Source organism: Argiope bruennichi, chromosome 6, assembly GCF_947563725.1.
Source record: "Argiope bruennichi chromosome 6, qqArgBrue1.1, whole genome shotgun sequence".
NCBI lineage: Eukaryota > Metazoa > Arthropoda > Arachnida > Araneae > Araneidae > Argiope > Argiope bruennichi.
This window is the reverse complement of record NC_079156.1, coordinates 125,194,908-125,214,499: the sequence shown is the minus strand read 5'-3', so window position 1 is coordinate 125,214,499 and position 19,592 is coordinate 125,194,908. Positions and strand designations below refer to the sequence as shown.

At 39.0% G+C, this 19,592-nt stretch overlaps 1 protein-coding gene and 53 non-coding genes across 54 annotated transcripts in view; all 54 read left to right on the top strand.

Moving 5' to 3' along the window:
• The window catches only part of LOC129971349 (tyrosine aminotransferase-like), a 135,231-nt gene that overhangs the window by 103,589 nt on the left and 12,050 nt on the right, over positions 1 to 19,592 (top strand). Inside the window, exon 8 of the mRNA XM_056085026.1 lies at positions 17,660 to 17,729. Within this exon, the coding sequence (XP_055941001.1) occupies positions 17,660 to 17,729 (70 nt within the window). The remainder of the gene's footprint in view (positions 1 to 17,659; positions 17,730 to 19,592) is intronic.
• Trnai-uau (transfer RNA isoleucine (anticodon UAU)) lies at positions 11 to 102 on the top strand. Its single transcript is given in 2 exon segments — positions 11 to 48; positions 67 to 102. It is a non-coding gene; the product is annotated as a tRNA-Ile (tRNA).
• Positions 275 to 366, top strand: Trnai-uau (transfer RNA isoleucine (anticodon UAU)). The gene is given in 2 exon segments: positions 275 to 312; positions 331 to 366. It is a non-coding gene; the product is annotated as a tRNA-Ile (tRNA).
• Trnai-uau (transfer RNA isoleucine (anticodon UAU)) lies at positions 542 to 633 on the top strand. The gene is given in 2 exon segments: positions 542 to 579; positions 598 to 633. It is a non-coding gene; the product is annotated as a tRNA-Ile (tRNA).
• Positions 1,074 to 1,165, top strand: Trnai-uau (transfer RNA isoleucine (anticodon UAU)). Its single transcript is given in 2 exon segments — positions 1,074 to 1,111; positions 1,130 to 1,165. It is a non-coding gene; the product is annotated as a tRNA-Ile (tRNA).
• On the top strand, positions 1,341 to 1,432 carry Trnai-uau (transfer RNA isoleucine (anticodon UAU)). The gene is given in 2 exon segments: positions 1,341 to 1,378; positions 1,397 to 1,432. It is a non-coding gene; the product is annotated as a tRNA-Ile (tRNA).
• On the top strand, positions 1,647 to 1,738 carry Trnai-uau (transfer RNA isoleucine (anticodon UAU)). Its single transcript is given in 2 exon segments — positions 1,647 to 1,684; positions 1,703 to 1,738. It is a non-coding gene; the product is annotated as a tRNA-Ile (tRNA).
• On the top strand, positions 1,888 to 1,979 carry Trnai-uau (transfer RNA isoleucine (anticodon UAU)). Its single transcript is given in 2 exon segments — positions 1,888 to 1,925; positions 1,944 to 1,979. It is a non-coding gene; the product is annotated as a tRNA-Ile (tRNA).
• Trnai-uau (transfer RNA isoleucine (anticodon UAU)) lies at positions 2,128 to 2,219 on the top strand. The gene is given in 2 exon segments: positions 2,128 to 2,165; positions 2,184 to 2,219. It is a non-coding gene; the product is annotated as a tRNA-Ile (tRNA).
• On the top strand, positions 2,391 to 2,482 carry Trnai-uau (transfer RNA isoleucine (anticodon UAU)). The gene is given in 2 exon segments: positions 2,391 to 2,428; positions 2,447 to 2,482. It is a non-coding gene; the product is annotated as a tRNA-Ile (tRNA).
• On the top strand, positions 2,925 to 3,016 carry Trnai-uau (transfer RNA isoleucine (anticodon UAU)). The gene is given in 2 exon segments: positions 2,925 to 2,962; positions 2,981 to 3,016. It is a non-coding gene; the product is annotated as a tRNA-Ile (tRNA).
• On the top strand, positions 3,166 to 3,256 carry Trnai-uau (transfer RNA isoleucine (anticodon UAU)). The gene is given in 2 exon segments: positions 3,166 to 3,202; positions 3,221 to 3,256. It is a non-coding gene; the product is annotated as a tRNA-Ile (tRNA).
• Positions 3,428 to 3,519, top strand: Trnai-uau (transfer RNA isoleucine (anticodon UAU)). The gene is given in 2 exon segments: positions 3,428 to 3,465; positions 3,484 to 3,519. It is a non-coding gene; the product is annotated as a tRNA-Ile (tRNA).
• Trnai-uau (transfer RNA isoleucine (anticodon UAU)) lies at positions 3,734 to 3,825 on the top strand. The gene is given in 2 exon segments: positions 3,734 to 3,771; positions 3,790 to 3,825. It is a non-coding gene; the product is annotated as a tRNA-Ile (tRNA).
• On the top strand, positions 3,974 to 4,065 carry Trnai-uau (transfer RNA isoleucine (anticodon UAU)). Its single transcript is given in 2 exon segments — positions 3,974 to 4,011; positions 4,030 to 4,065. It is a non-coding gene; the product is annotated as a tRNA-Ile (tRNA).
• On the top strand, positions 4,239 to 4,330 carry Trnai-uau (transfer RNA isoleucine (anticodon UAU)). The gene is given in 2 exon segments: positions 4,239 to 4,276; positions 4,295 to 4,330. It is a non-coding gene; the product is annotated as a tRNA-Ile (tRNA).
• On the top strand, positions 4,504 to 4,595 carry Trnai-uau (transfer RNA isoleucine (anticodon UAU)). Its single transcript is given in 2 exon segments — positions 4,504 to 4,541; positions 4,560 to 4,595. It is a non-coding gene; the product is annotated as a tRNA-Ile (tRNA).
• Positions 4,769 to 4,860, top strand: Trnai-uau (transfer RNA isoleucine (anticodon UAU)). The gene is given in 2 exon segments: positions 4,769 to 4,806; positions 4,825 to 4,860. It is a non-coding gene; the product is annotated as a tRNA-Ile (tRNA).
• Trnai-uau (transfer RNA isoleucine (anticodon UAU)) lies at positions 5,036 to 5,127 on the top strand. Its single transcript is given in 2 exon segments — positions 5,036 to 5,073; positions 5,092 to 5,127. It is a non-coding gene; the product is annotated as a tRNA-Ile (tRNA).
• On the top strand, positions 5,303 to 5,394 carry Trnai-uau (transfer RNA isoleucine (anticodon UAU)). The gene is given in 2 exon segments: positions 5,303 to 5,340; positions 5,359 to 5,394. It is a non-coding gene; the product is annotated as a tRNA-Ile (tRNA).
• Trnai-uau (transfer RNA isoleucine (anticodon UAU)) lies at positions 5,835 to 5,926 on the top strand. Its single transcript is given in 2 exon segments — positions 5,835 to 5,872; positions 5,891 to 5,926. It is a non-coding gene; the product is annotated as a tRNA-Ile (tRNA).
• On the top strand, positions 6,100 to 6,191 carry Trnai-uau (transfer RNA isoleucine (anticodon UAU)). The gene is given in 2 exon segments: positions 6,100 to 6,137; positions 6,156 to 6,191. It is a non-coding gene; the product is annotated as a tRNA-Ile (tRNA).
• Positions 6,630 to 6,721, top strand: Trnai-uau (transfer RNA isoleucine (anticodon UAU)). Its single transcript is given in 2 exon segments — positions 6,630 to 6,667; positions 6,686 to 6,721. It is a non-coding gene; the product is annotated as a tRNA-Ile (tRNA).
• On the top strand, positions 6,897 to 6,988 carry Trnai-uau (transfer RNA isoleucine (anticodon UAU)). Its single transcript is given in 2 exon segments — positions 6,897 to 6,934; positions 6,953 to 6,988. It is a non-coding gene; the product is annotated as a tRNA-Ile (tRNA).
• Positions 7,162 to 7,253, top strand: Trnai-uau (transfer RNA isoleucine (anticodon UAU)). Its single transcript is given in 2 exon segments — positions 7,162 to 7,199; positions 7,218 to 7,253. It is a non-coding gene; the product is annotated as a tRNA-Ile (tRNA).
• Trnai-uau (transfer RNA isoleucine (anticodon UAU)) lies at positions 7,427 to 7,518 on the top strand. The gene is given in 2 exon segments: positions 7,427 to 7,464; positions 7,483 to 7,518. It is a non-coding gene; the product is annotated as a tRNA-Ile (tRNA).
• Positions 7,692 to 7,783, top strand: Trnai-uau (transfer RNA isoleucine (anticodon UAU)). Its single transcript is given in 2 exon segments — positions 7,692 to 7,729; positions 7,748 to 7,783. It is a non-coding gene; the product is annotated as a tRNA-Ile (tRNA).
• Positions 7,959 to 8,050, top strand: Trnai-uau (transfer RNA isoleucine (anticodon UAU)). The gene is given in 2 exon segments: positions 7,959 to 7,996; positions 8,015 to 8,050. It is a non-coding gene; the product is annotated as a tRNA-Ile (tRNA).
• On the top strand, positions 8,224 to 8,315 carry Trnai-uau (transfer RNA isoleucine (anticodon UAU)). Its single transcript is given in 2 exon segments — positions 8,224 to 8,261; positions 8,280 to 8,315. It is a non-coding gene; the product is annotated as a tRNA-Ile (tRNA).
• Trnai-uau (transfer RNA isoleucine (anticodon UAU)) lies at positions 8,755 to 8,846 on the top strand. The gene is given in 2 exon segments: positions 8,755 to 8,792; positions 8,811 to 8,846. It is a non-coding gene; the product is annotated as a tRNA-Ile (tRNA).
• Positions 9,022 to 9,113, top strand: Trnai-uau (transfer RNA isoleucine (anticodon UAU)). The gene is given in 2 exon segments: positions 9,022 to 9,059; positions 9,078 to 9,113. It is a non-coding gene; the product is annotated as a tRNA-Ile (tRNA).
• Positions 9,287 to 9,377, top strand: Trnai-uau (transfer RNA isoleucine (anticodon UAU)). The gene is given in 2 exon segments: positions 9,287 to 9,324; positions 9,342 to 9,377. It is a non-coding gene; the product is annotated as a tRNA-Ile (tRNA).
• Trnai-uau (transfer RNA isoleucine (anticodon UAU)) lies at positions 10,350 to 10,441 on the top strand. Its single transcript is given in 2 exon segments — positions 10,350 to 10,387; positions 10,406 to 10,441. It is a non-coding gene; the product is annotated as a tRNA-Ile (tRNA).
• Trnai-uau (transfer RNA isoleucine (anticodon UAU)) lies at positions 10,615 to 10,705 on the top strand. Its single transcript is given in 2 exon segments — positions 10,615 to 10,651; positions 10,670 to 10,705. It is a non-coding gene; the product is annotated as a tRNA-Ile (tRNA).
• Trnai-uau (transfer RNA isoleucine (anticodon UAU)) lies at positions 11,144 to 11,234 on the top strand. Its single transcript is given in 2 exon segments — positions 11,144 to 11,181; positions 11,199 to 11,234. It is a non-coding gene; the product is annotated as a tRNA-Ile (tRNA).
• On the top strand, positions 11,410 to 11,501 carry Trnai-uau (transfer RNA isoleucine (anticodon UAU)). Its single transcript is given in 2 exon segments — positions 11,410 to 11,447; positions 11,466 to 11,501. It is a non-coding gene; the product is annotated as a tRNA-Ile (tRNA).
• Positions 11,675 to 11,766, top strand: Trnai-uau (transfer RNA isoleucine (anticodon UAU)). The gene is given in 2 exon segments: positions 11,675 to 11,712; positions 11,731 to 11,766. It is a non-coding gene; the product is annotated as a tRNA-Ile (tRNA).
• On the top strand, positions 11,930 to 12,021 carry Trnai-uau (transfer RNA isoleucine (anticodon UAU)). Its single transcript is given in 2 exon segments — positions 11,930 to 11,967; positions 11,986 to 12,021. It is a non-coding gene; the product is annotated as a tRNA-Ile (tRNA).
• On the top strand, positions 12,195 to 12,285 carry Trnai-uau (transfer RNA isoleucine (anticodon UAU)). The gene is given in 2 exon segments: positions 12,195 to 12,231; positions 12,250 to 12,285. It is a non-coding gene; the product is annotated as a tRNA-Ile (tRNA).
• On the top strand, positions 12,459 to 12,549 carry Trnai-uau (transfer RNA isoleucine (anticodon UAU)). The gene is given in 2 exon segments: positions 12,459 to 12,495; positions 12,514 to 12,549. It is a non-coding gene; the product is annotated as a tRNA-Ile (tRNA).
• On the top strand, positions 12,725 to 12,816 carry Trnai-uau (transfer RNA isoleucine (anticodon UAU)). Its single transcript is given in 2 exon segments — positions 12,725 to 12,762; positions 12,781 to 12,816. It is a non-coding gene; the product is annotated as a tRNA-Ile (tRNA).
• On the top strand, positions 12,988 to 13,079 carry Trnat-ugu (transfer RNA threonine (anticodon UGU)). Its single transcript is given in 2 exon segments — positions 12,988 to 13,025; positions 13,044 to 13,079. It is a non-coding gene; the product is annotated as a tRNA-Thr (tRNA).
• Positions 13,253 to 13,343, top strand: Trnai-uau (transfer RNA isoleucine (anticodon UAU)). Its single transcript is given in 2 exon segments — positions 13,253 to 13,290; positions 13,308 to 13,343. It is a non-coding gene; the product is annotated as a tRNA-Ile (tRNA).
• On the top strand, positions 13,519 to 13,610 carry Trnai-uau (transfer RNA isoleucine (anticodon UAU)). The gene is given in 2 exon segments: positions 13,519 to 13,556; positions 13,575 to 13,610. It is a non-coding gene; the product is annotated as a tRNA-Ile (tRNA).
• Trnai-uau (transfer RNA isoleucine (anticodon UAU)) lies at positions 13,774 to 13,865 on the top strand. Its single transcript is given in 2 exon segments — positions 13,774 to 13,811; positions 13,830 to 13,865. It is a non-coding gene; the product is annotated as a tRNA-Ile (tRNA).
• On the top strand, positions 14,037 to 14,128 carry Trnai-uau (transfer RNA isoleucine (anticodon UAU)). The gene is given in 2 exon segments: positions 14,037 to 14,074; positions 14,093 to 14,128. It is a non-coding gene; the product is annotated as a tRNA-Ile (tRNA).
• Positions 14,567 to 14,657, top strand: Trnai-uau (transfer RNA isoleucine (anticodon UAU)). The gene is given in 2 exon segments: positions 14,567 to 14,604; positions 14,622 to 14,657. It is a non-coding gene; the product is annotated as a tRNA-Ile (tRNA).
• Trnai-uau (transfer RNA isoleucine (anticodon UAU)) lies at positions 14,831 to 14,921 on the top strand. Its single transcript is given in 2 exon segments — positions 14,831 to 14,867; positions 14,886 to 14,921. It is a non-coding gene; the product is annotated as a tRNA-Ile (tRNA).
• Trnai-uau (transfer RNA isoleucine (anticodon UAU)) lies at positions 15,362 to 15,453 on the top strand. The gene is given in 2 exon segments: positions 15,362 to 15,399; positions 15,418 to 15,453. It is a non-coding gene; the product is annotated as a tRNA-Ile (tRNA).
• On the top strand, positions 15,629 to 15,720 carry Trnai-uau (transfer RNA isoleucine (anticodon UAU)). Its single transcript is given in 2 exon segments — positions 15,629 to 15,666; positions 15,685 to 15,720. It is a non-coding gene; the product is annotated as a tRNA-Ile (tRNA).
• Positions 15,896 to 15,987, top strand: Trnai-uau (transfer RNA isoleucine (anticodon UAU)). Its single transcript is given in 2 exon segments — positions 15,896 to 15,933; positions 15,952 to 15,987. It is a non-coding gene; the product is annotated as a tRNA-Ile (tRNA).
• Trnai-uau (transfer RNA isoleucine (anticodon UAU)) lies at positions 16,152 to 16,243 on the top strand. Its single transcript is given in 2 exon segments — positions 16,152 to 16,189; positions 16,208 to 16,243. It is a non-coding gene; the product is annotated as a tRNA-Ile (tRNA).
• Positions 16,419 to 16,510, top strand: Trnat-ugu (transfer RNA threonine (anticodon UGU)). Its single transcript is given in 2 exon segments — positions 16,419 to 16,456; positions 16,475 to 16,510. It is a non-coding gene; the product is annotated as a tRNA-Thr (tRNA).
• Positions 16,686 to 16,777, top strand: Trnai-uau (transfer RNA isoleucine (anticodon UAU)). The gene is given in 2 exon segments: positions 16,686 to 16,723; positions 16,742 to 16,777. It is a non-coding gene; the product is annotated as a tRNA-Ile (tRNA).

Genomic DNA, 19,592 nt, shown 5'->3' with positions numbered 1-19,592 from the left:
GCCTCATGTGTCCCCAGTGGCGCAATTGGTTAGCGCGCGGTACTTATAAGGCAGTATCTGCGAGGTATGCCGAGGCTGTGAGTTCGATCCTCACCTGGGGAAAAGTAATTTTTATTCGTAAGCTAGAGCTCAGAATTGATTTCCATCAAAAATTCTTAACAAACATGTCTTTCAAAAAGAATTGCGTGAGGTAGAATAAAAATGCATGTTACTTTTTTTCATAAAATCCTGTGTAAAATCTTTACTGCATTTGTTCTGCAATGTGCCTCATGTGTCCCCAGTAGCGCAATTGGTTAGCGCGCGGTACTTATAAGGCAGTATCTGCGAGGTATGCCGAGGCTGTGAGTTCGATCCTCACCTGGGGAAAAGTAATTTTTATTCGCAAGCTAGAGCTTAGAATTGATTTCCATCAAAAATTCTTAACAAACATGTCTTTCAAAAAGAATTGCGTGAGGTAGAATAAAAATGCATGTTACTTTTTTTCATAAAATGCTGTGTAAAATATCTTAACTCCATTTGTTCGGCGAAAGTGCCTCATTTGTCCCCAGTGGCGCAATTGGTTAGCGCGCGGTACTTATAAGGCAGTATTTGCGAGGTATGCCGAGGCTGTGAGTTCGATCCTCACCTGGGGAAAAGTAATTTTTATTCGCAAGCTAGAGCTTAGAATTGATTTCCATCAAAAATTCTTAACAAACATGTCTTTCAAAAAGAATTAGGTGAGGTAGAATAAAAATGCATGTTACTTTTTTTCATAAAATCCTGTGTAAAATCTTTACTGCATTTGTTCTGCGAATGTGCCTCATGTGTCCGCAGTGGCGCAATTGGTTAGCACGCGGTGTTTATAAGGCTATATCTGCGAGGTACGCCGAGTTTGTGAGTTCGATCCTCACCAGGGGAAAAGTAATTTTTATTCGTAAGCTAGAGCTCAGAATTGATTTCCATCAAAAATTCTTAACAAACATGTCTTTCAAAAAGAATTGCGTGAGGTAGAATAAGAATGCATGTTACTTTTTTTCATAAAATGCTGTGTAAAATATCTTTACTCCATTTGTTCTGCGAATGTGCCTCATGTGTCCCCAGTGGCGCAATTGGTTAGCGCGCGGTACTTATAAGGCAGTATCTGCGAGGTATGCCGAGGCTGTGAGTTCGATTCTCACCTGGGGAAAAGTAATTTTTATTCGCAAGCTAGAGCTTAGAATTGATTTCCATCAAAAATTCTTAACAAACATGTCTTTCAAAAAGAATGAGGTGAGGTAGAATAAAAATGCATGTTACTTTTTTTCATAAAATCCTGTGTAAAATATCTTTACTCCATTTGTTCGGCGAAAGTGCCTCATGTGTCCCCAGTGGCGCAATTGGTTAGCGCGCGGTGCTTATAAGGCAGTATCTGCGAGGTATGCCGAGGCAGTGAGTTCGATCCTCACCTGGGGAAAAGTAATTTTTATTCGCAAGCTAGAGCTTAGAATTGATTTCCATCAAAAATTCTCACCTGGGGAAAAGTAATTTTTATTCGCAAGCTAGAGCTTAGAATTGATTTCCATAAAAAACTCTTAACAAGCATGTCTTTCAAAAAGAATCAGGTGAGGTGGAATAAAAATCCTGTGTAAAGTCTTTACTGCATTTTTTCTGCGAATGTGAATCATGTGTCCCCAGTGGCGCAATTGGTTAGCGCGCAGTACTTATAAGGCAGTATCTGCGAGGTATGCCGAGGCTGTGAGTTCGATCCTCACCTGGGGAAAAGTAATTTTTATTCGCAAGCTAGAGCTTAGAATTGATTTCCATAAAAAACTCTTAACAAGCATGTCTTTCAAAAAGAATCAGGTGAGGTGGAATAAAAATCCTGTGTAAAGTCTTTACTGCATTTTTTCTGCGAATGTGAATCATGTGTCCCCAGTGGCGCAATTGGTTAGCGCGCGGTACTTATAAGGCAGTATCTGCGAGGTATGCCGAGGCTGTAAGTTCGATCCTCACCTGGGGAAAAGTAATTTTTATTCGCAAGCTAGAGCTTAGAATTGATTTCCTTACAAAATTCTTAACAAACATGTCTTTCAAAAACAATTAGGTGAGGTGGAATAAAAATCCTGGGTAAAATCTTTACTCCATTTTTTCTGCGAATGTGCCTCATGTTTCCCAGTGGCGCAATTGGTTAGCGCGCGGTACTTATAAGGCAGTATCTGCGTGGTATGCCGAGGCTGTGAGTTCGATCCTCACCTGGGGAAAAGTGGTTTTTATTCGCAAACTAGCTTAGAATTGATTTCTTTACAAAATTCTTAACAAACATGTCTTTCAAAAAGAATTGCGTGAGGTAGAATAAGAATGCATGTTACTTTTTTTCATAAAATGCTGGATAAAATCTTTACTGCATTTGTTCTGCGAATGTGCCTCATGTGTCCCCAGTGGCGCAATTGGTTAGCGCGCGGTGTTTATAAGGCAGTATCTGCGAGGTATGCCGAGGCTGTGAGTTCGATCCTCACCAGGGGAAAAGTAATTTTTATTCGCAAGCTAGAGCTTAGAATTGATTTCCTCACAAAATTCTAAACAAACATGTCTTTCAAAAAGAATTGCGTGAGGTAGAATAAGAATGCATGTTACTTTTTTTCATAAAATGCTGTGTAAAATATCTTTACTCCATTTGTTCGGCGAAAGTGCCTCATGTGTCCCCAGTGGCGCAATTGGTTATCGCGCGGTACTTATAAGGCAGTATCTGCGAGGTATGCCGAGGCTGTGAGTTCGATCCTGATTAGGGGAAACGTAATTTTTATTCGTAAGCTAGAGCTTAGAATTGATTTCCTTACAAAATTCTTAACAAACATGTCTTTCAAAAAGAATTGCGTGAGGTAGAATAAGAATGCATGTTACTTTTTTTCATAAAATGCTGTGTAAAATATCTTTACTCCATTTGTTCTGCGAATGTGCCTCGTGTGTCCCCAGTGGCGCAATTGGTTAGCGCGCGGTACTTATAAGGCAGTATCTGCGAGGTATGCCGAGGCTGTGAGTTCGATCCTCACCTGGGGAAAAGTAATTTTTATTCGCAAGCTAGAGCTTAGAATTGATTTCCTTACAAAATTCTTAACAAACATGTCTTTCAAAAACAATTAGGTGAGGTGGAATAAAAATCCTGGGTAAAATCTTTACTCCATTTGTTCTGCGAATGTGCCTCATGTGTCCCAGTGGCGCAATTGGTTAGCGCGCGGTACTTATAAGGCAGTATCTGCGAGGTATGCCGAGGCTGTGAGTTCGATCCTCACCTGGAGAAAAGTGATTTTTATTCGCAAACTAGCTTAGAATTGATTTCCTTACAAAATTCTTAACAAACATGTCTTTCAAAAAGAATTAGGTGAGGTGGAATAAAAATGCATGTTTTTTCTTTTCATAAAATGCTGGGTAAAATCTTTACTGCATTTGTTCTGCGAATGTGCCTCATGTGTCCCCAGTGGCGCAATTGGGTAGCGCGCGGTACTTATAAGGCAGTATCTGCGAGGTATGCCGAGGCTGTGACTTCGATCCTCACCTGGGGAAAAGTAATTTTTATTCGCAAGCTAGAGCTTAGAATTGATTTCCATCAAAAATTCTCACCTGGGGAAAAGTAATTTTTATTCGCAAGCTAGAGCTTAGAATTGATTTCCATAAAAAATTCTTAACAAACATGTCTTTCAAAAAGAATCAGGTGAGGTGGAATAAAAATCCTGTGTAAAATCTTTACTGCATTTTTTCTGCGAATGTGAATCATGTGTCCCCAGTGGCGCAATTGGTTAGCGCGCGGTACTTATAAGGCAGTATCTGCGAGGTATGCCGAGGCTGTAAGTTCGATCCTCACCTGGGGAAAAGTAATTTTTATTCGCAAGCTAGAGCTTAGAATTGATTTCCTTACAAAATTCTTAACAAACATGTCTTTCAAAAACAATTAGGTGAGGTGGAATAAAAATCCTGGGTAAAATCTTTACTCCATTTGTTCTGTGAATGTGCCTCATGTTTCCCAGTGGCGCAATTGGTTAGCGCGCGGTACTTATAAGGCAGTATCTGCGTGGTATGCCGAGGCTGTGAGTTCGATCCTCACCTGGGGAAAAGTGATTTTTATTCGCAAACTAGCTTAGAATTGATTTCCTTACAAAATTCTTAACAAACCTGTCTTTCAAAAAGAATTGCGTGAGGTAGAATAAGAATGCATGTTACTTTTTTTCATAAAATGCTGTGTAAAATATCTTTACTCCATTTGTTCGGCGAAAGTGCCTCATGTGTCCCCAGTGGCGCAATTGGTTAGCGCGCGGTACTTATAAGGCAGTATCTGCGAGGTATGCCGAGGCTGTGAGTTCGATCCTCACCTGGGGAAAAGTAATTTTTATTCGCAAGCTAGAGCTTAGAATTGATTTCTTTACAAAATTCTTAACAAACATGTCTTTCAAAACGAATTGCGTGAGGTAGAATGAGAATGCATCTTACTCTTTTTCATAAAATGATGGGTAAAATCTTTACTGCATTTGTTCTGCGAATGTGCCTCATGTGTCCCCAGTGGCACAATTGGTTAGCGCGCGGTACTTATAAGGCAGTATCTGCGAGGTATGCCGAGGCTGTGAGTTCGATCCTCAACTGGGGAAAAGTAATTTTTATTCGCAAGCTAGAGCTTAGAATTGATTTCCATCAAAAATTCTTAACGAACATGTCTTTCAAAAAGAACTAGGCGAGGTAGAATAAAAATGCATGTTACTTTTTTTCATAAAATCCTGTGTAAAATCTTTACTGCATTTGTTCTGCGAATGTGCCTCATGTGTCCCCAGTGGCGCAATTGGTTAGCGCGCGGTACTTATAAGGCAGTATCTGCGAGGTATGCCGAGGCTGTGAGTTCGATCCTCACCTGGGGAAAAGAAATTTTAATTCGCAAGCTTCAGATTAGTATTGATTTCTTCACAAAATTCTTAACAAACATGTCTTTCAAAAAGAATTGCGTGAGGTAGAATAAGAATGCATGTTACTTTTTTTCATAAAATGCTGTGTAAAATATCTTTACTCCATTTGTTTTGCGAAAGTTCCTCATGTGTCCCCAGTGGCGCAATTGGTTAGCGCGCGGTACTTATAAGGCAGTATCTGCGAGGTATGCCGAGGCTGTGAGTTCGATCCTCACCTAGGGAAAAATAATTTTTATTCGCAAGCTAGAGCTTAGAATTGATTTCCATCAAAAATTCTTAACAAACATGTCTTTCAAAAAGAATTGCGTGAGGTAGAATAAGAATGCATGTTACTTTTTTTCATGAAATGCTGTGTAAAATATCTTTACTCCATTTGTTCTGCGAATGTGCCTCATGTGTCCCCAGTGGCGCAATTGGTTAGCGCGTGGTACTTATAAGGCAGTATCTGCGAGGTATGCCGAGGCTGTGAGTTCGATCCTCACCTGGGGAAAAGTAATTTTTATTCGCAAGCTAGAGCTTAGAATTGATTTCTTTACAAAATTCTTAACAAACATGTCTTTCAAAAAGAATTGCGTGAGGTAGAATGAGAATGCATCTTACTCTTTTTCATAAAATGATGGGTAAAATCTTTACTGCATTTGTTCTGCGAATGTGCCTCATGTGTCCCCAGTGGCGCAATTGGTTAGCGCGCGGTACTTATAAGGCAGTATCTGCGAGGTATGCCGAGGCTGGGAGTTCGATCCTAACCTGGGGAAAAGTAATTTTTATTCGTAAGCTAGAGCTTAGAATTGATTTCCATCAAAAGTTCTTAACAAACATGTCTTTCAAAAAGAATTGCGTGAGGTAGAATAAGAATGCATGTTACTTTTTTTCATAAAATGCTGTGTAAAATATCTTTACTCCATTTGTTCGGCGAAAGTGCCTCATGTGTCCCGAGTGGCGCAATTGGTTAGCGCGCGGTACTTATAAGGCAGTATCTGCGAGGTATGCCGAGGCTGTGAGTTCGATCCTCACCTGGGGAAAAGTAATTTTTATTCGCAAGCTAGAGCTTAGAATTGATTTCCATCAAAAATTCTTAACAAACATGTCTTTCAAAAAGAATTAGGTGAGGTGGAATAAAAATACATGTTACTTTTTTTCATAAAATCCTGTGTAAAATCTTTACTGCATTTGTTCTGCGAATGTGTCTCATGTGTCCCCAGTGGCGCAATTGGTTAGCGCGCGGTACTTATAAGGCAGTATCTGCGAGGTATGCCGAGGCTGTGAGTTCGATCCTCACCTGGAGAAAAGTAATTTTAATTCGCAAGCTTCAGATTAGTATTGATTTCTTCACAAAATTCTTAACAAACATGTCTTTCAAAAAGAATTGCGTGAGGTAGAATGAGAATGCATCTTACTCTTTTTCATAAAATGATGGGTAAAATCTTTACTGCATTTGTTCTGCGAATGTGCCTCATGTGTCCCCAGTGGCGCAATTGGTTAGAGCGCGGTATTTATAAGGCAGTATCTGCGAGGTATGCCGAGGCTGTGAGTTCGATCCTCAACTGGGGAAAAGTAATTTTTATTCGCAAGCTAGAGCTTAGAATTGATTTCCATCAAAAATTCTTAACGAACATGTCTTTCAAAAAGAACTAGGTGAGGTAGAATAAAAATGCATGTTACTTTTTTTCATAAAATCCTGTTTAAAATCTTTACTGCATTTGTTCTGCGAATGTGCCTCATGTGTCCCCAGTGGCGCAATTGGTTAGCGCGCGGTACTTATAAGGCAGTATCTGCGAGGTATGCCGAGGCTGTGAGTTCGATCCTCACCTGGGGAAAAGTAATTTTTATTCGCAAGCTAGAGCTTAGAATTGATTTCCATCAAAAATTCTTAACAAACATGTCTTTCAAAAAGAATTGCGTGAGGTAGAATAAGAATGCATGTTACTTTTTTTCATGAAATGCTGTGTAAAATATCTTTACTCCATTTGTTCCGCGAAAGTGCCTCATGTGTCCCCAGTGGCGCAATTGGTTAGCGCGTGGTACTTATAAGGCAGTATCTGCGAGGTATGCCGAGGCTGTGAGTTCGATCCTCACCTGGGGAAAAGTAATTTTTATTCGCAAGCTAGAGCTTAGAATTGATTTCTTTACAAAATTCTTAACAAACATGTCTTTCAAAAAGAATTGCGTGAGGTAGAATGAGAATGCATCTTACTCTTTTTCATAAAATGATGGGTAAAATCTTTACTGCATTTGTTCTGCGAATGTGCCTCATGTGTCCCCAGTGGCGCAATTGGTTAGCGCTCGGTACTTATAAGGCAGTATCTGCGAGGTATGCCGAGGCTGTGAGTTCGATCCTAACCTGGGGAAAAGTAATTTTTATTCGTAAGCTAGAGCTTAGAATTGATTTCCATCAAAAGTTCTTAACAAACATGTCTTTCAAAAAGAATTGCGTGAGGTAGAATAAGAATGCATGTTACTTTTATTCATAAAATGCTGGGTAAAATCTTTACTGCATTTGTTCTGCGAATGAGCCTCATGTGTCCGCAGTGGCGCAATTGGTTAGCGCGCGGTCCTTATAAGGCAGTATCTGCGAGGTATGCCGAGGCTGTGAGTTCGATCCTCACCTGGGGAAAAGTAATTTTTATTCGCAAGCTAGAGCTTAGAATTGATTTCTTTAAAAAATTCTTAACAAACATGTCTTTCAAAAAGAATTGCGTGAGGTAGAATGAGAATGCATCTTACTCTTTTTCATAAAATGATGGGTAAAATCTTTACTGCATTTGTTCTGTGAATGTGCCTCATGTGTCCCCAGTGGCGCAATTGGTTAGCGCGCGGTACTTATAAGGCAGTAGCTGCGAGGTATGCCGAGGCTGTGAGTTCGATCCTAACCAGGGGAAAAGTAATTTTTATTCGTAAGCTAGAGCTTAGAATTGATTTCCATCAAAAGTTCTTAACAAACATGTCTTTCAAAAAGAATTGCGTGAGGTAGAATAAGAATGCATGTCACTTTTTTTCATAAAATGCTGTGTAAAATATCTTTACTCCATTTGTTCGGCGAAAGTGCCTCATGTGTCCCGAGTGGCGCAATTGGTTAGCGCGCGGTACTTATAAGGCAGTATCTGCGAGGTATGCCGAGGATGTGAGTTCGATCCTCACCTGGGGAAAAGTAATTTTTATTCGCAAGCTAGAGCTTAGAATTGATTTCCATCAAAAATTCTTAACAAACATATCTTTCAAAAAGAATTAGGTGAGGTAGAATAAAAATGCATGTTACTTTTTTTCATAAAATCCTGTGTAAAATCTTTACTGCATTTGTTCTGCGAATGTGCCTCATGTGTCCCCAGTGGCGCAATTGGTTAGCACGCGGTACTTATAAGGCAGTATCTGCGAGGTATGCCGAGGCTGTGAGTTCGATCCTCACCTGGGGAAAAGGAATTTTTATTCGCAAGCTTCAGATTAGTATTGATTTCTTCACAAAATTCTTAACAAACATGTCTTTCAGAAAGAATTGCGTGAGGTAGAATAAGAATGCATGTTACTTTTATTCATAAAATGCTGGGTAAAATCTTTACTGCATTTGTTCTGCGAATGAGCCTCATGTGTCCGCAGTGGCGCAATTGGTTAGCACGTGGTATTTATAAGGCTGTATCTGCGAGGTATGCCGAGACTGTGAGTTCGATCCTCACCTGGGGAAATTAATTTTTATTCGCAAGCTAGAGCTTAGAATTGATTTCCATCAAAAATTCTTAACAAACATGTCTTTCAAAAAGAATTGCGTGAGGTAGAATAAGAATGCATGTTACTCTTTTTCATAAAATGCTGTGTAAAATATCTTTACTCCATTTGTTCGGCGAAAGTGCCTCATGTGTCCACAGTGGCGCAATTGGTTAGCGCGCGGTACTTATAAGGCAGTATCTGCGAGGTATGTCGAGGCTGTGAGTTCGATCCTCACCTGGGGAAAAGTAATTTTTATTCGCAAGCTAGAGCTTAGAATTGATTTCCATCAAAAATTCTTAACAAACATGTCTTTCAAAAAGAATTGCGTGAGGTAGAATAAGAATGCATGTTACTTTTTTTCATAAAATGCTGTGTAAAATATCTTTACTCCATTTGTTCTGCGAATGTGCCTCATGTGTCCCCAGTCGCGCAATTGGTTAGCGCGCGGTACTTATAAGGCAGTATCTGCGAGGTAGGCCGAGGCTGTGAGTTCGATCCTCACCTGGGGAAAAGTAATTTTTATTCGCAAGCTAGAGCTTAGAATTGATTTCCATCAAAAATTCTTAACAAACATGTCTTTCAAAAAGAATTAGGTGAGGTAGAATAAAAATGCATGTTACTTTTTTTCATAAAATCCTGTGTAAAATCTTTACTGCATTTGTTCTGCGAATGTGCCTCATGTGTCCCCAGTGGCGCAATTGGTTAGCGCGCGGTACTTATAGGCAGTATCTGCGAGGTATGCCGAGGCTGTGAGTTCGATCCTCACCTGGGGAAAAGTAAATTTTATTCGCAAGCTAGAGCTTAGAATTGATTTCCATCAAAAATTCTTAACAAACATGTCTTTCAAAAAGAATTGCGTGAGGTAGAATAAGAATGCATGTTACTTTTTTTCATAAAATGCTGTGTAAAATATCTTTACTCCATTTGTTCGGCGAAAGAGTCTCATGTGTCCCCAGTGGCGCAATTGGTTAGCTCGCGGTACTTATAAGGCAGTATCTGCGAGGTATGCCGAGGCTGTGAGTTCGTTCCTCACTTGGGGAAAAGTAATTTTTATTCGCAAGCTAGAGCTTAGAATTGATTTCCATCAAAAATTCTTAACAAACATTTCTTTCAAAAAGAATTAGGTGAGGTAGAATAAAAATGCATGTTACTTTTTTTCATAAAATCCTGTGTAAAATCTTTACTGCATTTGTTCTGCGAACGTGCTTCATGTGTCCCCAGTGGCGCAATTGGTTAGCGCGCGGTACTTATAAGGCTGTATCTGCGAGGTATGGCGAGGCTGTGAGTTCGATCCTCACCAGGTGAAAAGTAATTTTTATTCGCAAGCTAGAGCTTAGAATTGATTTCCTCACAAAATTCTAAACAAACATGTCTTTCAAAAAGAATTGCGTGAGGTAGAATAGGAATGCATGTTACTTTTATTCATAAAATGCTGGGTAAAATGTTTACTGCATTTGTTCTGCGAACGAGTCTCATGTGTCCGCAGTGGCGCAATTGGTTAGCACGTGGTATTTATAAGGCTGTATCTGCGAGGTATGCCGAGGCTGTGAGTTCGATCCTCACCAGGGGAAAAGTAATTTTTATTCGCAAGCTAGAGCTTAGAATTGATTTCCTCACAAAATTCTAAACAAACATGTCTTTCAAAAAGAATTGCGTGAGGTAGAATAAGAATGCATGTTACTTTTTTTCATGAAATGCTGAGTAAAATATCTTTACTCCATTTGTTCGGCGAAAGTGCCTGATGTGTCCCCAGTGGCGCAATTGGTTAGCGCGCGGTACTTATAAGGCAGTATCTGCGAGGTATGCCGAGGCTGTGAGTTCGATCCTCACCTGGGGAAAAGTAATTTTTATTCGCAAGCTAGAGCTTAGAATTGATTTCCTCACAAAATTCTAAACAAACATGTCTTTCAAAAAGAATTGCCTGAGGTAGAATAAGAATGCATGTTACTTTTTTTCATAAAATGCTGTGTAAAATCTTTACTGCATTTGTTCTGCGAATGTGCCTCATGTGCCCCCAGTGGCGCAATTGTTAGCGCGCGGTACTTATAAGGCAGTATCTGCGAGGTATGCCGAGGCTGTGAGTTCGATCCTCACCTGGGGAAAAGTAATTTTTATTCGCAAGCTAGAGCTTAGAATTGATTTCCATCAAAAATTCTTAACAAACATGTCTTTCAAAAAAAATTGCGTGAGGTAGAATAAGAATGCATGTTACTTTTATTCATAAAATGCTGGGTAAAATCTTTACTGCATTTGTTCTGCGAATGAGCCTCATGTGTCCGCGGTGGCGCAATTGGTTAGCACGTGGTGTTTATAAGGCTGTATCTGCGAGGTATGCCGAGGCTGTGAGTTCGATCGTCACCAGGGGAAAAGTAATTTTTATTCGCAAGCTAGAGCTTAGAATTGATTTCCTCACAAAATTCTAAACAAACATGTCTTTCAAAAAGAATTGCGTGAGGTAGAATAAGAATGCATGTTACTTTTTTTCATAAAATGCTGGGTAAAATCTTTACTGCATTTGTTCTGCGAATGTGCCTCATGTGTCCACAGTGGCGCAATTGGTTAGCGCGCGGTGCTTATAAGCAGTATCTGCGAGGTATGCCGAGGCTGTGAGTTCGATCCTCACCTGGGGAAAAGTAATTTTTATTCGCAAGCTAGAGCTTAGAATTGATTTCCTTACAAAATTCTTAACAAACATGTCTTTGAAAAAGAATTGCGTGAGGTAGAATAAGAATGCATGTTACTTTTTTTCATGAAATGCTGAGTAAAATATCTTTACTCCATTTGTTCGGCGAAAGTGCCTGATGTGTCCCCAGTGGCGCAATTGGTTAGCGCGCGGTACTTATAAGGCAGTATATGCGAGGTATGCCGAGGCTGTGAGTTCGATCCTCACTTGGGGAAAAGTAATTTTTATTCGCAAGCTAGAGCTTAGAATTGATTTCCTCACAAAATTATAAACAAACATGTCTTTCAAAAAGAATTGCGTGAGGTAGAATAAGAATGCATGTTACTTTTTTTCATAAAATGCTGGGTAAAATCTTTACTGCATTTGTTCTGCGAATGTGCATCATGTGTCCACAGTGGCGCAATTGGTTAGCGCGCGGTACTTATAAGGCAGTATCTGCGAGGTATGCCGAGGCTGTGAGTTCGATCCTCACCTGGGGAAAAGTGATTTTTATTCCCAAACTTCAGATTAGTATTGATTTCTTAACAAAGATGTCTTTCAAAAATTATTGGGTGAGGTGGAATAAAAATGCATGTTACTTTTTTTCATAAAATGCTGAGTAAAATATCTTTACTCCATTTGTTCGGCGAAAGTGCCTCATGTGTCCCCAGTTGCGCAATTGGTTAGCGCGTGGTACTTATAAGGCAGTATCTGCGAGGTATGCCGAGGCTGTGAGTTCGATCCTCACCTGGGGAAAAGTAATTTTTATTCGCAAGCTAGAGCTTAGAATTGATTTCCATCAAAAATTCTTAACAAACATGTCTTTCAAAAAGAATTAGGTGAGGTGGAATAAAAATGCATGTTACTTTTTTTCATAAAATCCTGTGTAAAATCTTTACTGCATTTGTTCTGCGAATGTGCCTCATGTGCCCCCAGTGGCGCAATTGTTAGCGCGCGGTACTTATAAGGCAGTATCTGCGAGGTATGCCGAGGCTGTGAGTTCGATCCTCACCTGGGGAAAAGTAATTTTTATTCGCAAGCTAGAGCTTAGAATTGATTTCCATCAAAAATTCTTAACAAACATGTCTTTCAAAAAGAATTGCGTGAGGTAGAATAAGAATGCATGTTACTTTTTTTCATAAAATGCTCTGTAAAATCTTTACTGCATTTGTTCTGCGAATGTGCCTCATGTGCCCCCAGTGGCGCAATTGTTAGCGCGCGGTACTTATAAGGCAGTATCTGCGAGGTATGCCGAGGCTGTGAGTTCGATCCTCACCTGGGGAAAAGTAATTTTTATTCGCAAGCTAGAGCTTAGAATTGATTTCCATCAAAAATTCTTAACAAACATGTCTTTCAAAAAGAATTGCGTGAGGTAGAATAAGAATGCATGTTACTTTTTTTCATAAAATGCTCTGTAAAATATCTTTACTCCATTTGTTCTGCGAATGTGCCACATGTGTCCCCATTGGCGCAATTGGTTAGTGCGCGGTACTTATAAGGCAGTATCTGCGAAGTATGCCGAGGCTGTGAGTTCGATCCTCACCTGGGGAAAAGTAATTTTTATTCGCAAGCTAGAGCTTAGAATTGATTTCCATCAAAAATTCTTAACAAACATGTCTTTCAAAAAGAATTAGGTAAGGTAGAATAATAATGCATGTTACTTTTTTTCATAATCCTGTGTAAAATCTTTACTGCATTTGTTCAGCGAATGTGCTTCATGTGTCCCTAGTGGCGCAATTGGTTAGCGCGCGGTACTTGTAAGGCTGTATCTGCGAGGTATGGCGAGGCTGTGAGTTCGATCCTCACCAGGGGAAAAGTAATTTTTATTCGCAAGCTAGAGCTTAGAATTGATTTCCTCACAAAATTCTAAACAAACATGTCTTTCAAAAAGAATTGCGTGAGGTAGAATAAGAATGCATGTTACTTTTTTTCATAAAATGCTGGGTAAAATCTTTACTGCATTTGTTCTGCGAATGTGCCTCATGTGTCCACAGTGGCGCAATTGGTTAGCGCGCGGTACTTATAAGCAGTATCTGCGAGGTATGCCGAGGCTGTGAGTTCGATCCTCACCTGGGGAAAAGTAATTTTTATTCGCAAGCTAGAGCTTAGAATTGATTTCCTTACAAAATTCTTAACAAACATGTCTTTGAAAAAGAATTGCGTGAGGTAGAATAAGAATGCATGTTACTTTTTTTCATGAAATGCTGAGTAAAATATCTTTACTCCATTTGTTCGGCGAAAGTGCCTGATGTGTCCCCAGTGGCGCAATTGGTTAGCGCGCGGTACTTATAAGGCAGTATCTGCGAGGTATGCCGAGGCTGTGAGTTCGATCCTCACTTGGGGAAAAGTGATTTTTATTCCCAAACTTCAGATTAGTATTGATTTCTTAACAAAGATGTCTTTCAAAAATTATTGGGTGAGGTGGAATAAAAATGCATGTTACTTTTTTTCATAAAATGCTGAGTAAAATATCTTTACTCCATTTGTTCGGCGAAAGTGCCTCATGTGTCCCCAGTGGCGCAATTGGTTAGCGCGTGGTACTTATAAGGCAGTATCTGCGAGGTTTGCCGAGGCTGTGAGTTCGATCCTCACCTGGGGAAAAGTAATTTTTATTCGCAAGCTAGAGCTTAGAATTGATTTCCATCAAAAATTCTTAACAAACATGTCTTTCAAAAAGAATTAGGTGAGGTAGAATAAAAATGCATGTTACTTTTTTTCATAATCCTGTGTAAAATCTTTACTGCATTTGTTCAGCGAATGTGCTTCATGTGTCCCTAGTGGCGCAATTGGTTAGCGCGCGGTACTTATAAGGCTGTATCTGCGAGGTATGGCGAGGCTGTGAGTTCGATCCTCACCAGGGGAAAAGTAATTTTTATTCGCAAGCTAGAGCTTAGAATTGATTTCCTCACAAAATTCTAAACAAACATGTCTTTCAAAAAGAATTGCGTGAGGTAGAATAAGAATGCATGTTACTTTTATTCATAAAATGCTGGGTAAAATCTTTACTGCATTTGTTCTGCGAATGAGCCTCATGTGTCCGCAGTGGCGCAATTGGTTAGCACGTGGTGTTTATAAAGCTGTATCTGCGAGGTATGCCTAGGCTGTGAGTTCGATCCTCACCAGGGGAAAAGTAATTTTTATTCGCAAGCTAGAGCTTAGAATTGATTTCCTCACAAAATTCTAAACAAACATGTCTTTCAAAAAGAATTGCGTGAGGTAGAATAAGAATGCATGTTACTTTTTTTCATAAAATGCTGGGTAAAATCTTTACTGCATTTGTTCTGCGAATGTGCCTCATGTGTCCACAGTGGCGCAATTGGTTAGCGCGCGGTACTTATAAGCAGTATCTGCGAGGTATGCCGAGGCTGTGAGTTCGATCCTCACCTGGGGAAAAGTAATTTTTATACGCAAGCTAGAGCTTAGAATTTATTTCCATCAAAAATTCTTAACAAACATGTCTTTCAAAAAGAATTAGGTGAGGTGGAATAAAAATGCATGTGACTTTTTTTCATAAAATCCTGTGTAAAATCTTTACTGCATTTGTTCTGCGAATGTGCCTCATGTGTCCCCGGTGGCGCAATTGTTAGCGCGCGGTACTTATAAGGCAGTATCTGCGAGGTATGCCGAAGCTGTGAGTTCGATCCTCACCTGGGGAAAAGTAAATTTTATTCGCAAGCTAGAGCTTAGTATTGATTTCCATCAAAAATTCTTAACAAACATGTCTTTCAAAAAGAATTGCGTGAGGTAGAATAAGAATGCATGTTACTTTTTTTCATAAAATGCTGTGTAAAATATCTTTACTCCATTTGTTCGGCGAAAGTGCCTCATGTGTCCCCAGTGGCGCAATTGGTTAGCTCGCGGTACTTATAAGGCAGTATCTGCGAGGTATGCCGAGGCTGTGAGTTCGATCCTTACCCGGGGAAAAGTAATTTTTATTCGCAAGCTAGAGCTTAGAATTGATTTCCATCAAAAATTCTAAACAAACATGTCTTTGAAAAAGAATTAGGTGAGATAGAATAAAAATGCATGTTACTTTTTTTCATAAAATCCTGTGTAAAATCTTTACTGCATTTGTTCTGCGAATGTGCCTCATGTGTCCCCAGTGGCGCAATTGGTTAGCGCGCGGTACTTATAAGGCAGTATCTGCGAGGTATGCCGAGGCTGTGAGTTCGATCCTCACCTGGGGAAAAGTAATTTTAATTCGCAAGCTAGAGCTTAGAATTGATTTCCTCACAAAATTCTAAACAAACATGTCTTTCAAAAAGAATTGCGTGAGGTAGAATAAGAATGCATGTTACTTTTTTTCATGAAATGCTGAGTAAAATATCTTTACTCCATTTGTTCGGCGAATGTGAATCATGTGTCCACAGTGGCGCAATTGGTTAGCGCGCGGTACTTATAAGGCAGTATCTGCGAGGTATGCCGATGCTGTGAGTTCGATCCTCACCTGGGGAAAAGTAATTTTTATTCGCAAGCTAGAGCTTAGAATTGATTTCCTTACAAAATTCTTAACAAACATGTCTTTGAAAAAGAATTGCGTGAGGTAGAATAAGAATGCATGTTACTTTTTTTCATGAAATGCTGAGTAAAATATCTTTACTCCATTTGTTCGGCGAAAGTGCCTCATGTGTCCTCAGTGGCGCAATTGGTTAGCGCGCGGTATTTATAAGGCAGTATCTGCGAGGTATGCCGAGGCTGTGAGTTCGATCCTCACCTGGGGAAAAGTAATTTTTATTCCCAAACTTCAGATTAGTATTGATTTCTTAACAAAGATGTCTTTCAAAAATTATTGGGTGAGGTGGAATAAAAATGCATGTTACTTTTTTTTCATAAAATGCTGTGTAAAATATCTTTACTCCATTTGTTCTGCGAAAGTGCCTCATGTGTCCCCTGTGGCGCAATTGGTTAGCGCGCGGTACTTATAAGGCAGTATCTGCGAGGTATGCCGAGGCTGTGAGTTCGATCCTCACCTGGGGAAAAGTAATTTTATTTCGCAAGCTTCAGATTAGTATTGATTTCTTCACAAAATTCTTAACAAACATGTCTTTCGAAAAGAATTGCGTGAGGTAGAATAAGAATGCATGTTACTTTTTTTCATGAAATGCTGTGTAAAATATCTTTACTCCATTTGTTCTGCGAATGAGCCTCATGTGTTCGCAGTGGCGCAATTGGTTAGCACGCGGTATTTGTAAGGCTGTATCTGCGAGGTATGCCGAGGCTGTGAGTTCGATACTCACCTGCGGAAAAGTAATTTTAATTCCAAACTTCAGATTAGTATTGATTTCTTCACAAAAATCTTAACAAAGATGTCTTTCAAAAAATATTGGGTGAGGTGGAATAAAAATGCATTTTACTTTTTTTTCATAAAATGCTGTATAAAATATCTTTACTCCATTTGTTCTGCGAAAGTGCCTCATGTGTCCCCAGTGGCGCAATTGGTTAGCGCGCGGTACTTATAAGGCAGTATCTGCGAGGTATGCCGAGGCTGTGAGTTCGATCCTCACCTGGGGAAAAGTAATTTTATTTCGCAAGCTTCAGATTAGTATTGATTTCTTCACAAAATTCTTAACAAACATGTCTTTCGAAAAGAATTGCGTGAGGTAGAATAAGAATGCATGTTACTTTTTTTCATGAAATGCTGTGTAAAATATCTTTACTCCATTTGTTCGGCGAAAGTGCCTCATGTGTCCCCAGTGGCGCAATTGGTTAGCGCTCGGTACTTATAAGGCAGTATCTGCGAGGTATGCCGAGGCTGTGAGTTTGCTCCTTACCTGGGGAAAGAATTTTCTCTCTCTTTTTTTCAGAAGCTTGATCGTATAGGATTTTCTTTAAAAAAATTAAAATTAACAGCTTAAGTAAATATATGTAGCTACAGGATAAGTATATGCATTTCCTAATATGTTCTAAATAATTAGGAACTGCAATATCTGTGGAACCTTGTAGTGCGTATAAAAAACCTGCAGCACGCTCAATTAAAAAAAAATTGAAATTTTTTTTGAAAAAAATTAATGCATTGAAGAGTTAAGATATCTTCTTGAGAGCTTAATTATTCATTAAGAATAACTTAGATATGAATATATATTACGAACTGAATGAAATCAGAAATGATAAAAAAAAATTGTTTTTAACTTTGAATTTACTAAAAGAAATTCGATTCCCAAATTATATTGAGTATTGAGTTAATAATAAAATAAAAATATTCCTAAATACTAAGAAAATTGAAAAGAAAAAAATAACTATAAATTCGAAGTTGCAGGAAAAAAATTGAATAACAGACGAATACAAGCATTGAATTATTCAAGTAGAAACAACCATACAATTATATATTACAGTAAAGTTAAAATTCTTCTTTAAAATGGATTATTTGAACGACATTCATTTCTTTTCTTTTCAGATTTTTAGTTCCTGGTTGGAGAATGGGCTGGATACTCATTCATGACCGTCAAAAGATTTTTGGAAAAGAGGTACGAAAAAAATAAAAATAAAAGTGGACTACTCTATTAAAATGTTTTACAATTGCATTGATGTAATTGTACAATTTCATTCTATTAATGAATTTTCTAGAAATTACATTAGTTTCGAACTATAAGGCTTTGTTATTATGTTTAGGACTGATCCAATTGTACGGCTTAATATCTTTAGGACCTATATAATACTAAAGAGGTATCTTTTAAAAATACAAAAATTAATAATAAGCCATCTATGATAATTATTTAACTACCTCGTTTATTTTTCTCAAAATCAATTTTGATTATAATCTTTCTTTGTACCATTACCCGATATCTCCGCCAGGTGGCACACCAGCTTTAGACGATTACAGACATTAAAGCAAAAGCAGAAAGGTTCCTTAAGGAGGGAACTCGTTCAACTATTAACCAGAGATGAACTCAAAGATTGTCTCGTGTTCGGTCTCACTTCCTTTTATAGTTCCCGAGACATGGCAGAGAAGGTTCTCGAACAATCAAACATATCTCTGTCCCAATTGGCTCTATCACCAAAATTCTTCAAGATTCCAGTATTATCCATTTTGTCGCCAAAGTCGCTAAATTGTCGCCAGAATTCACTGATCCGGCGTCCAATCAACATCCAATAAAGCTGATCGCAAAACGGTCTTTTCTGCATTGGAACTAACCGTGCCGGGAAGCAACATTACAGATTCTTAACAATATAAATGAGTTCTTTTTTGCCTAAAATAAACAATACCAAATATTTTTTCAGATAATCATGATATATTAATCAAAATTTTTATTCAGAGTAATTTTTCTGTGAAGAATCTTTATATTATTAAAATAAGATATTGTCTTTGAAAGTGTTGAAGTTAGTTCGGAGCTGTAACTAAAGACTTCAGAGTCCGGAATAACAAATGATAATGGATCACCCTAATATTACTTTCCTTAATATTAACGATTTTAATTTTTTCGTACAAGGGTGCCTCTGTGCTTGGGTCCCGAAACACTTCTTGGTTTCCTCTGTGTCGATACAGTTTTACATATTTCGACATTACCGAATGAAATTAAGACATAAAATCTATTTTTTTCGAAAACAGTTCTTTGAGTTTCTATATACAACAGCAGTATACTATTTTGTGATTAACGTTTTTTCCCCTAAAAATTGCAAAATATGCGTAATAAAATCGTTTTAAGTCCACAAAAAATCCAAAGGGACTTCACCTACACAAAACTGTAGACCAAAGTTAACAGTTTTAATATTGTTACGAATCTGTAATGCTGCTTCCCAGCATAGTTGGTTCCACCATCGGAAAGAATGTTTTACAGTCATCGGTATTGGACGGAGTCCGGTGTCGCGTCGGAGGGTCCCGGAGCTTGGCGACCATTTGGTGACGAATTTGGTGATTTTGGCGCCAAAATAGATTATACCCGAAACATCGAGAATTTTCCCGAGCCTTCCAGTAGGAACGGAGATACGCCTCGCACGTTCCTGATTGGCTGAGAGGCGTCTAGCCCCGCCTCCTGAGACCTATAAAAGGAAGCGGCCGCAGCTGCTAGGGCAGAGTAGTCGGAAATGACGGTAAAGAACTGGCCTTCCAGAGATAAGCGGAGCAGCGACGGGGTGAAGCTAGTCCTGAACTAAGCTGTGTTCTACTGTCTGCGATAGAGTCTGTTGTATGCTGCTGTGTATACTGCACGTCTCGGCTGAAGATAATCGTCTTCTGTGCTGTATATAGTTATCGTCTTTGTGCTGTCCTGTGTGTCTTCGTGTAAATAAACGTCGTTGTTTTATTTTCTACTGCCGCCTGGTGATTGAGCGTTCTTCACACCATATAACCCCCACTATCCAAACGAACCCCGGAAATTCCGTAACAATAT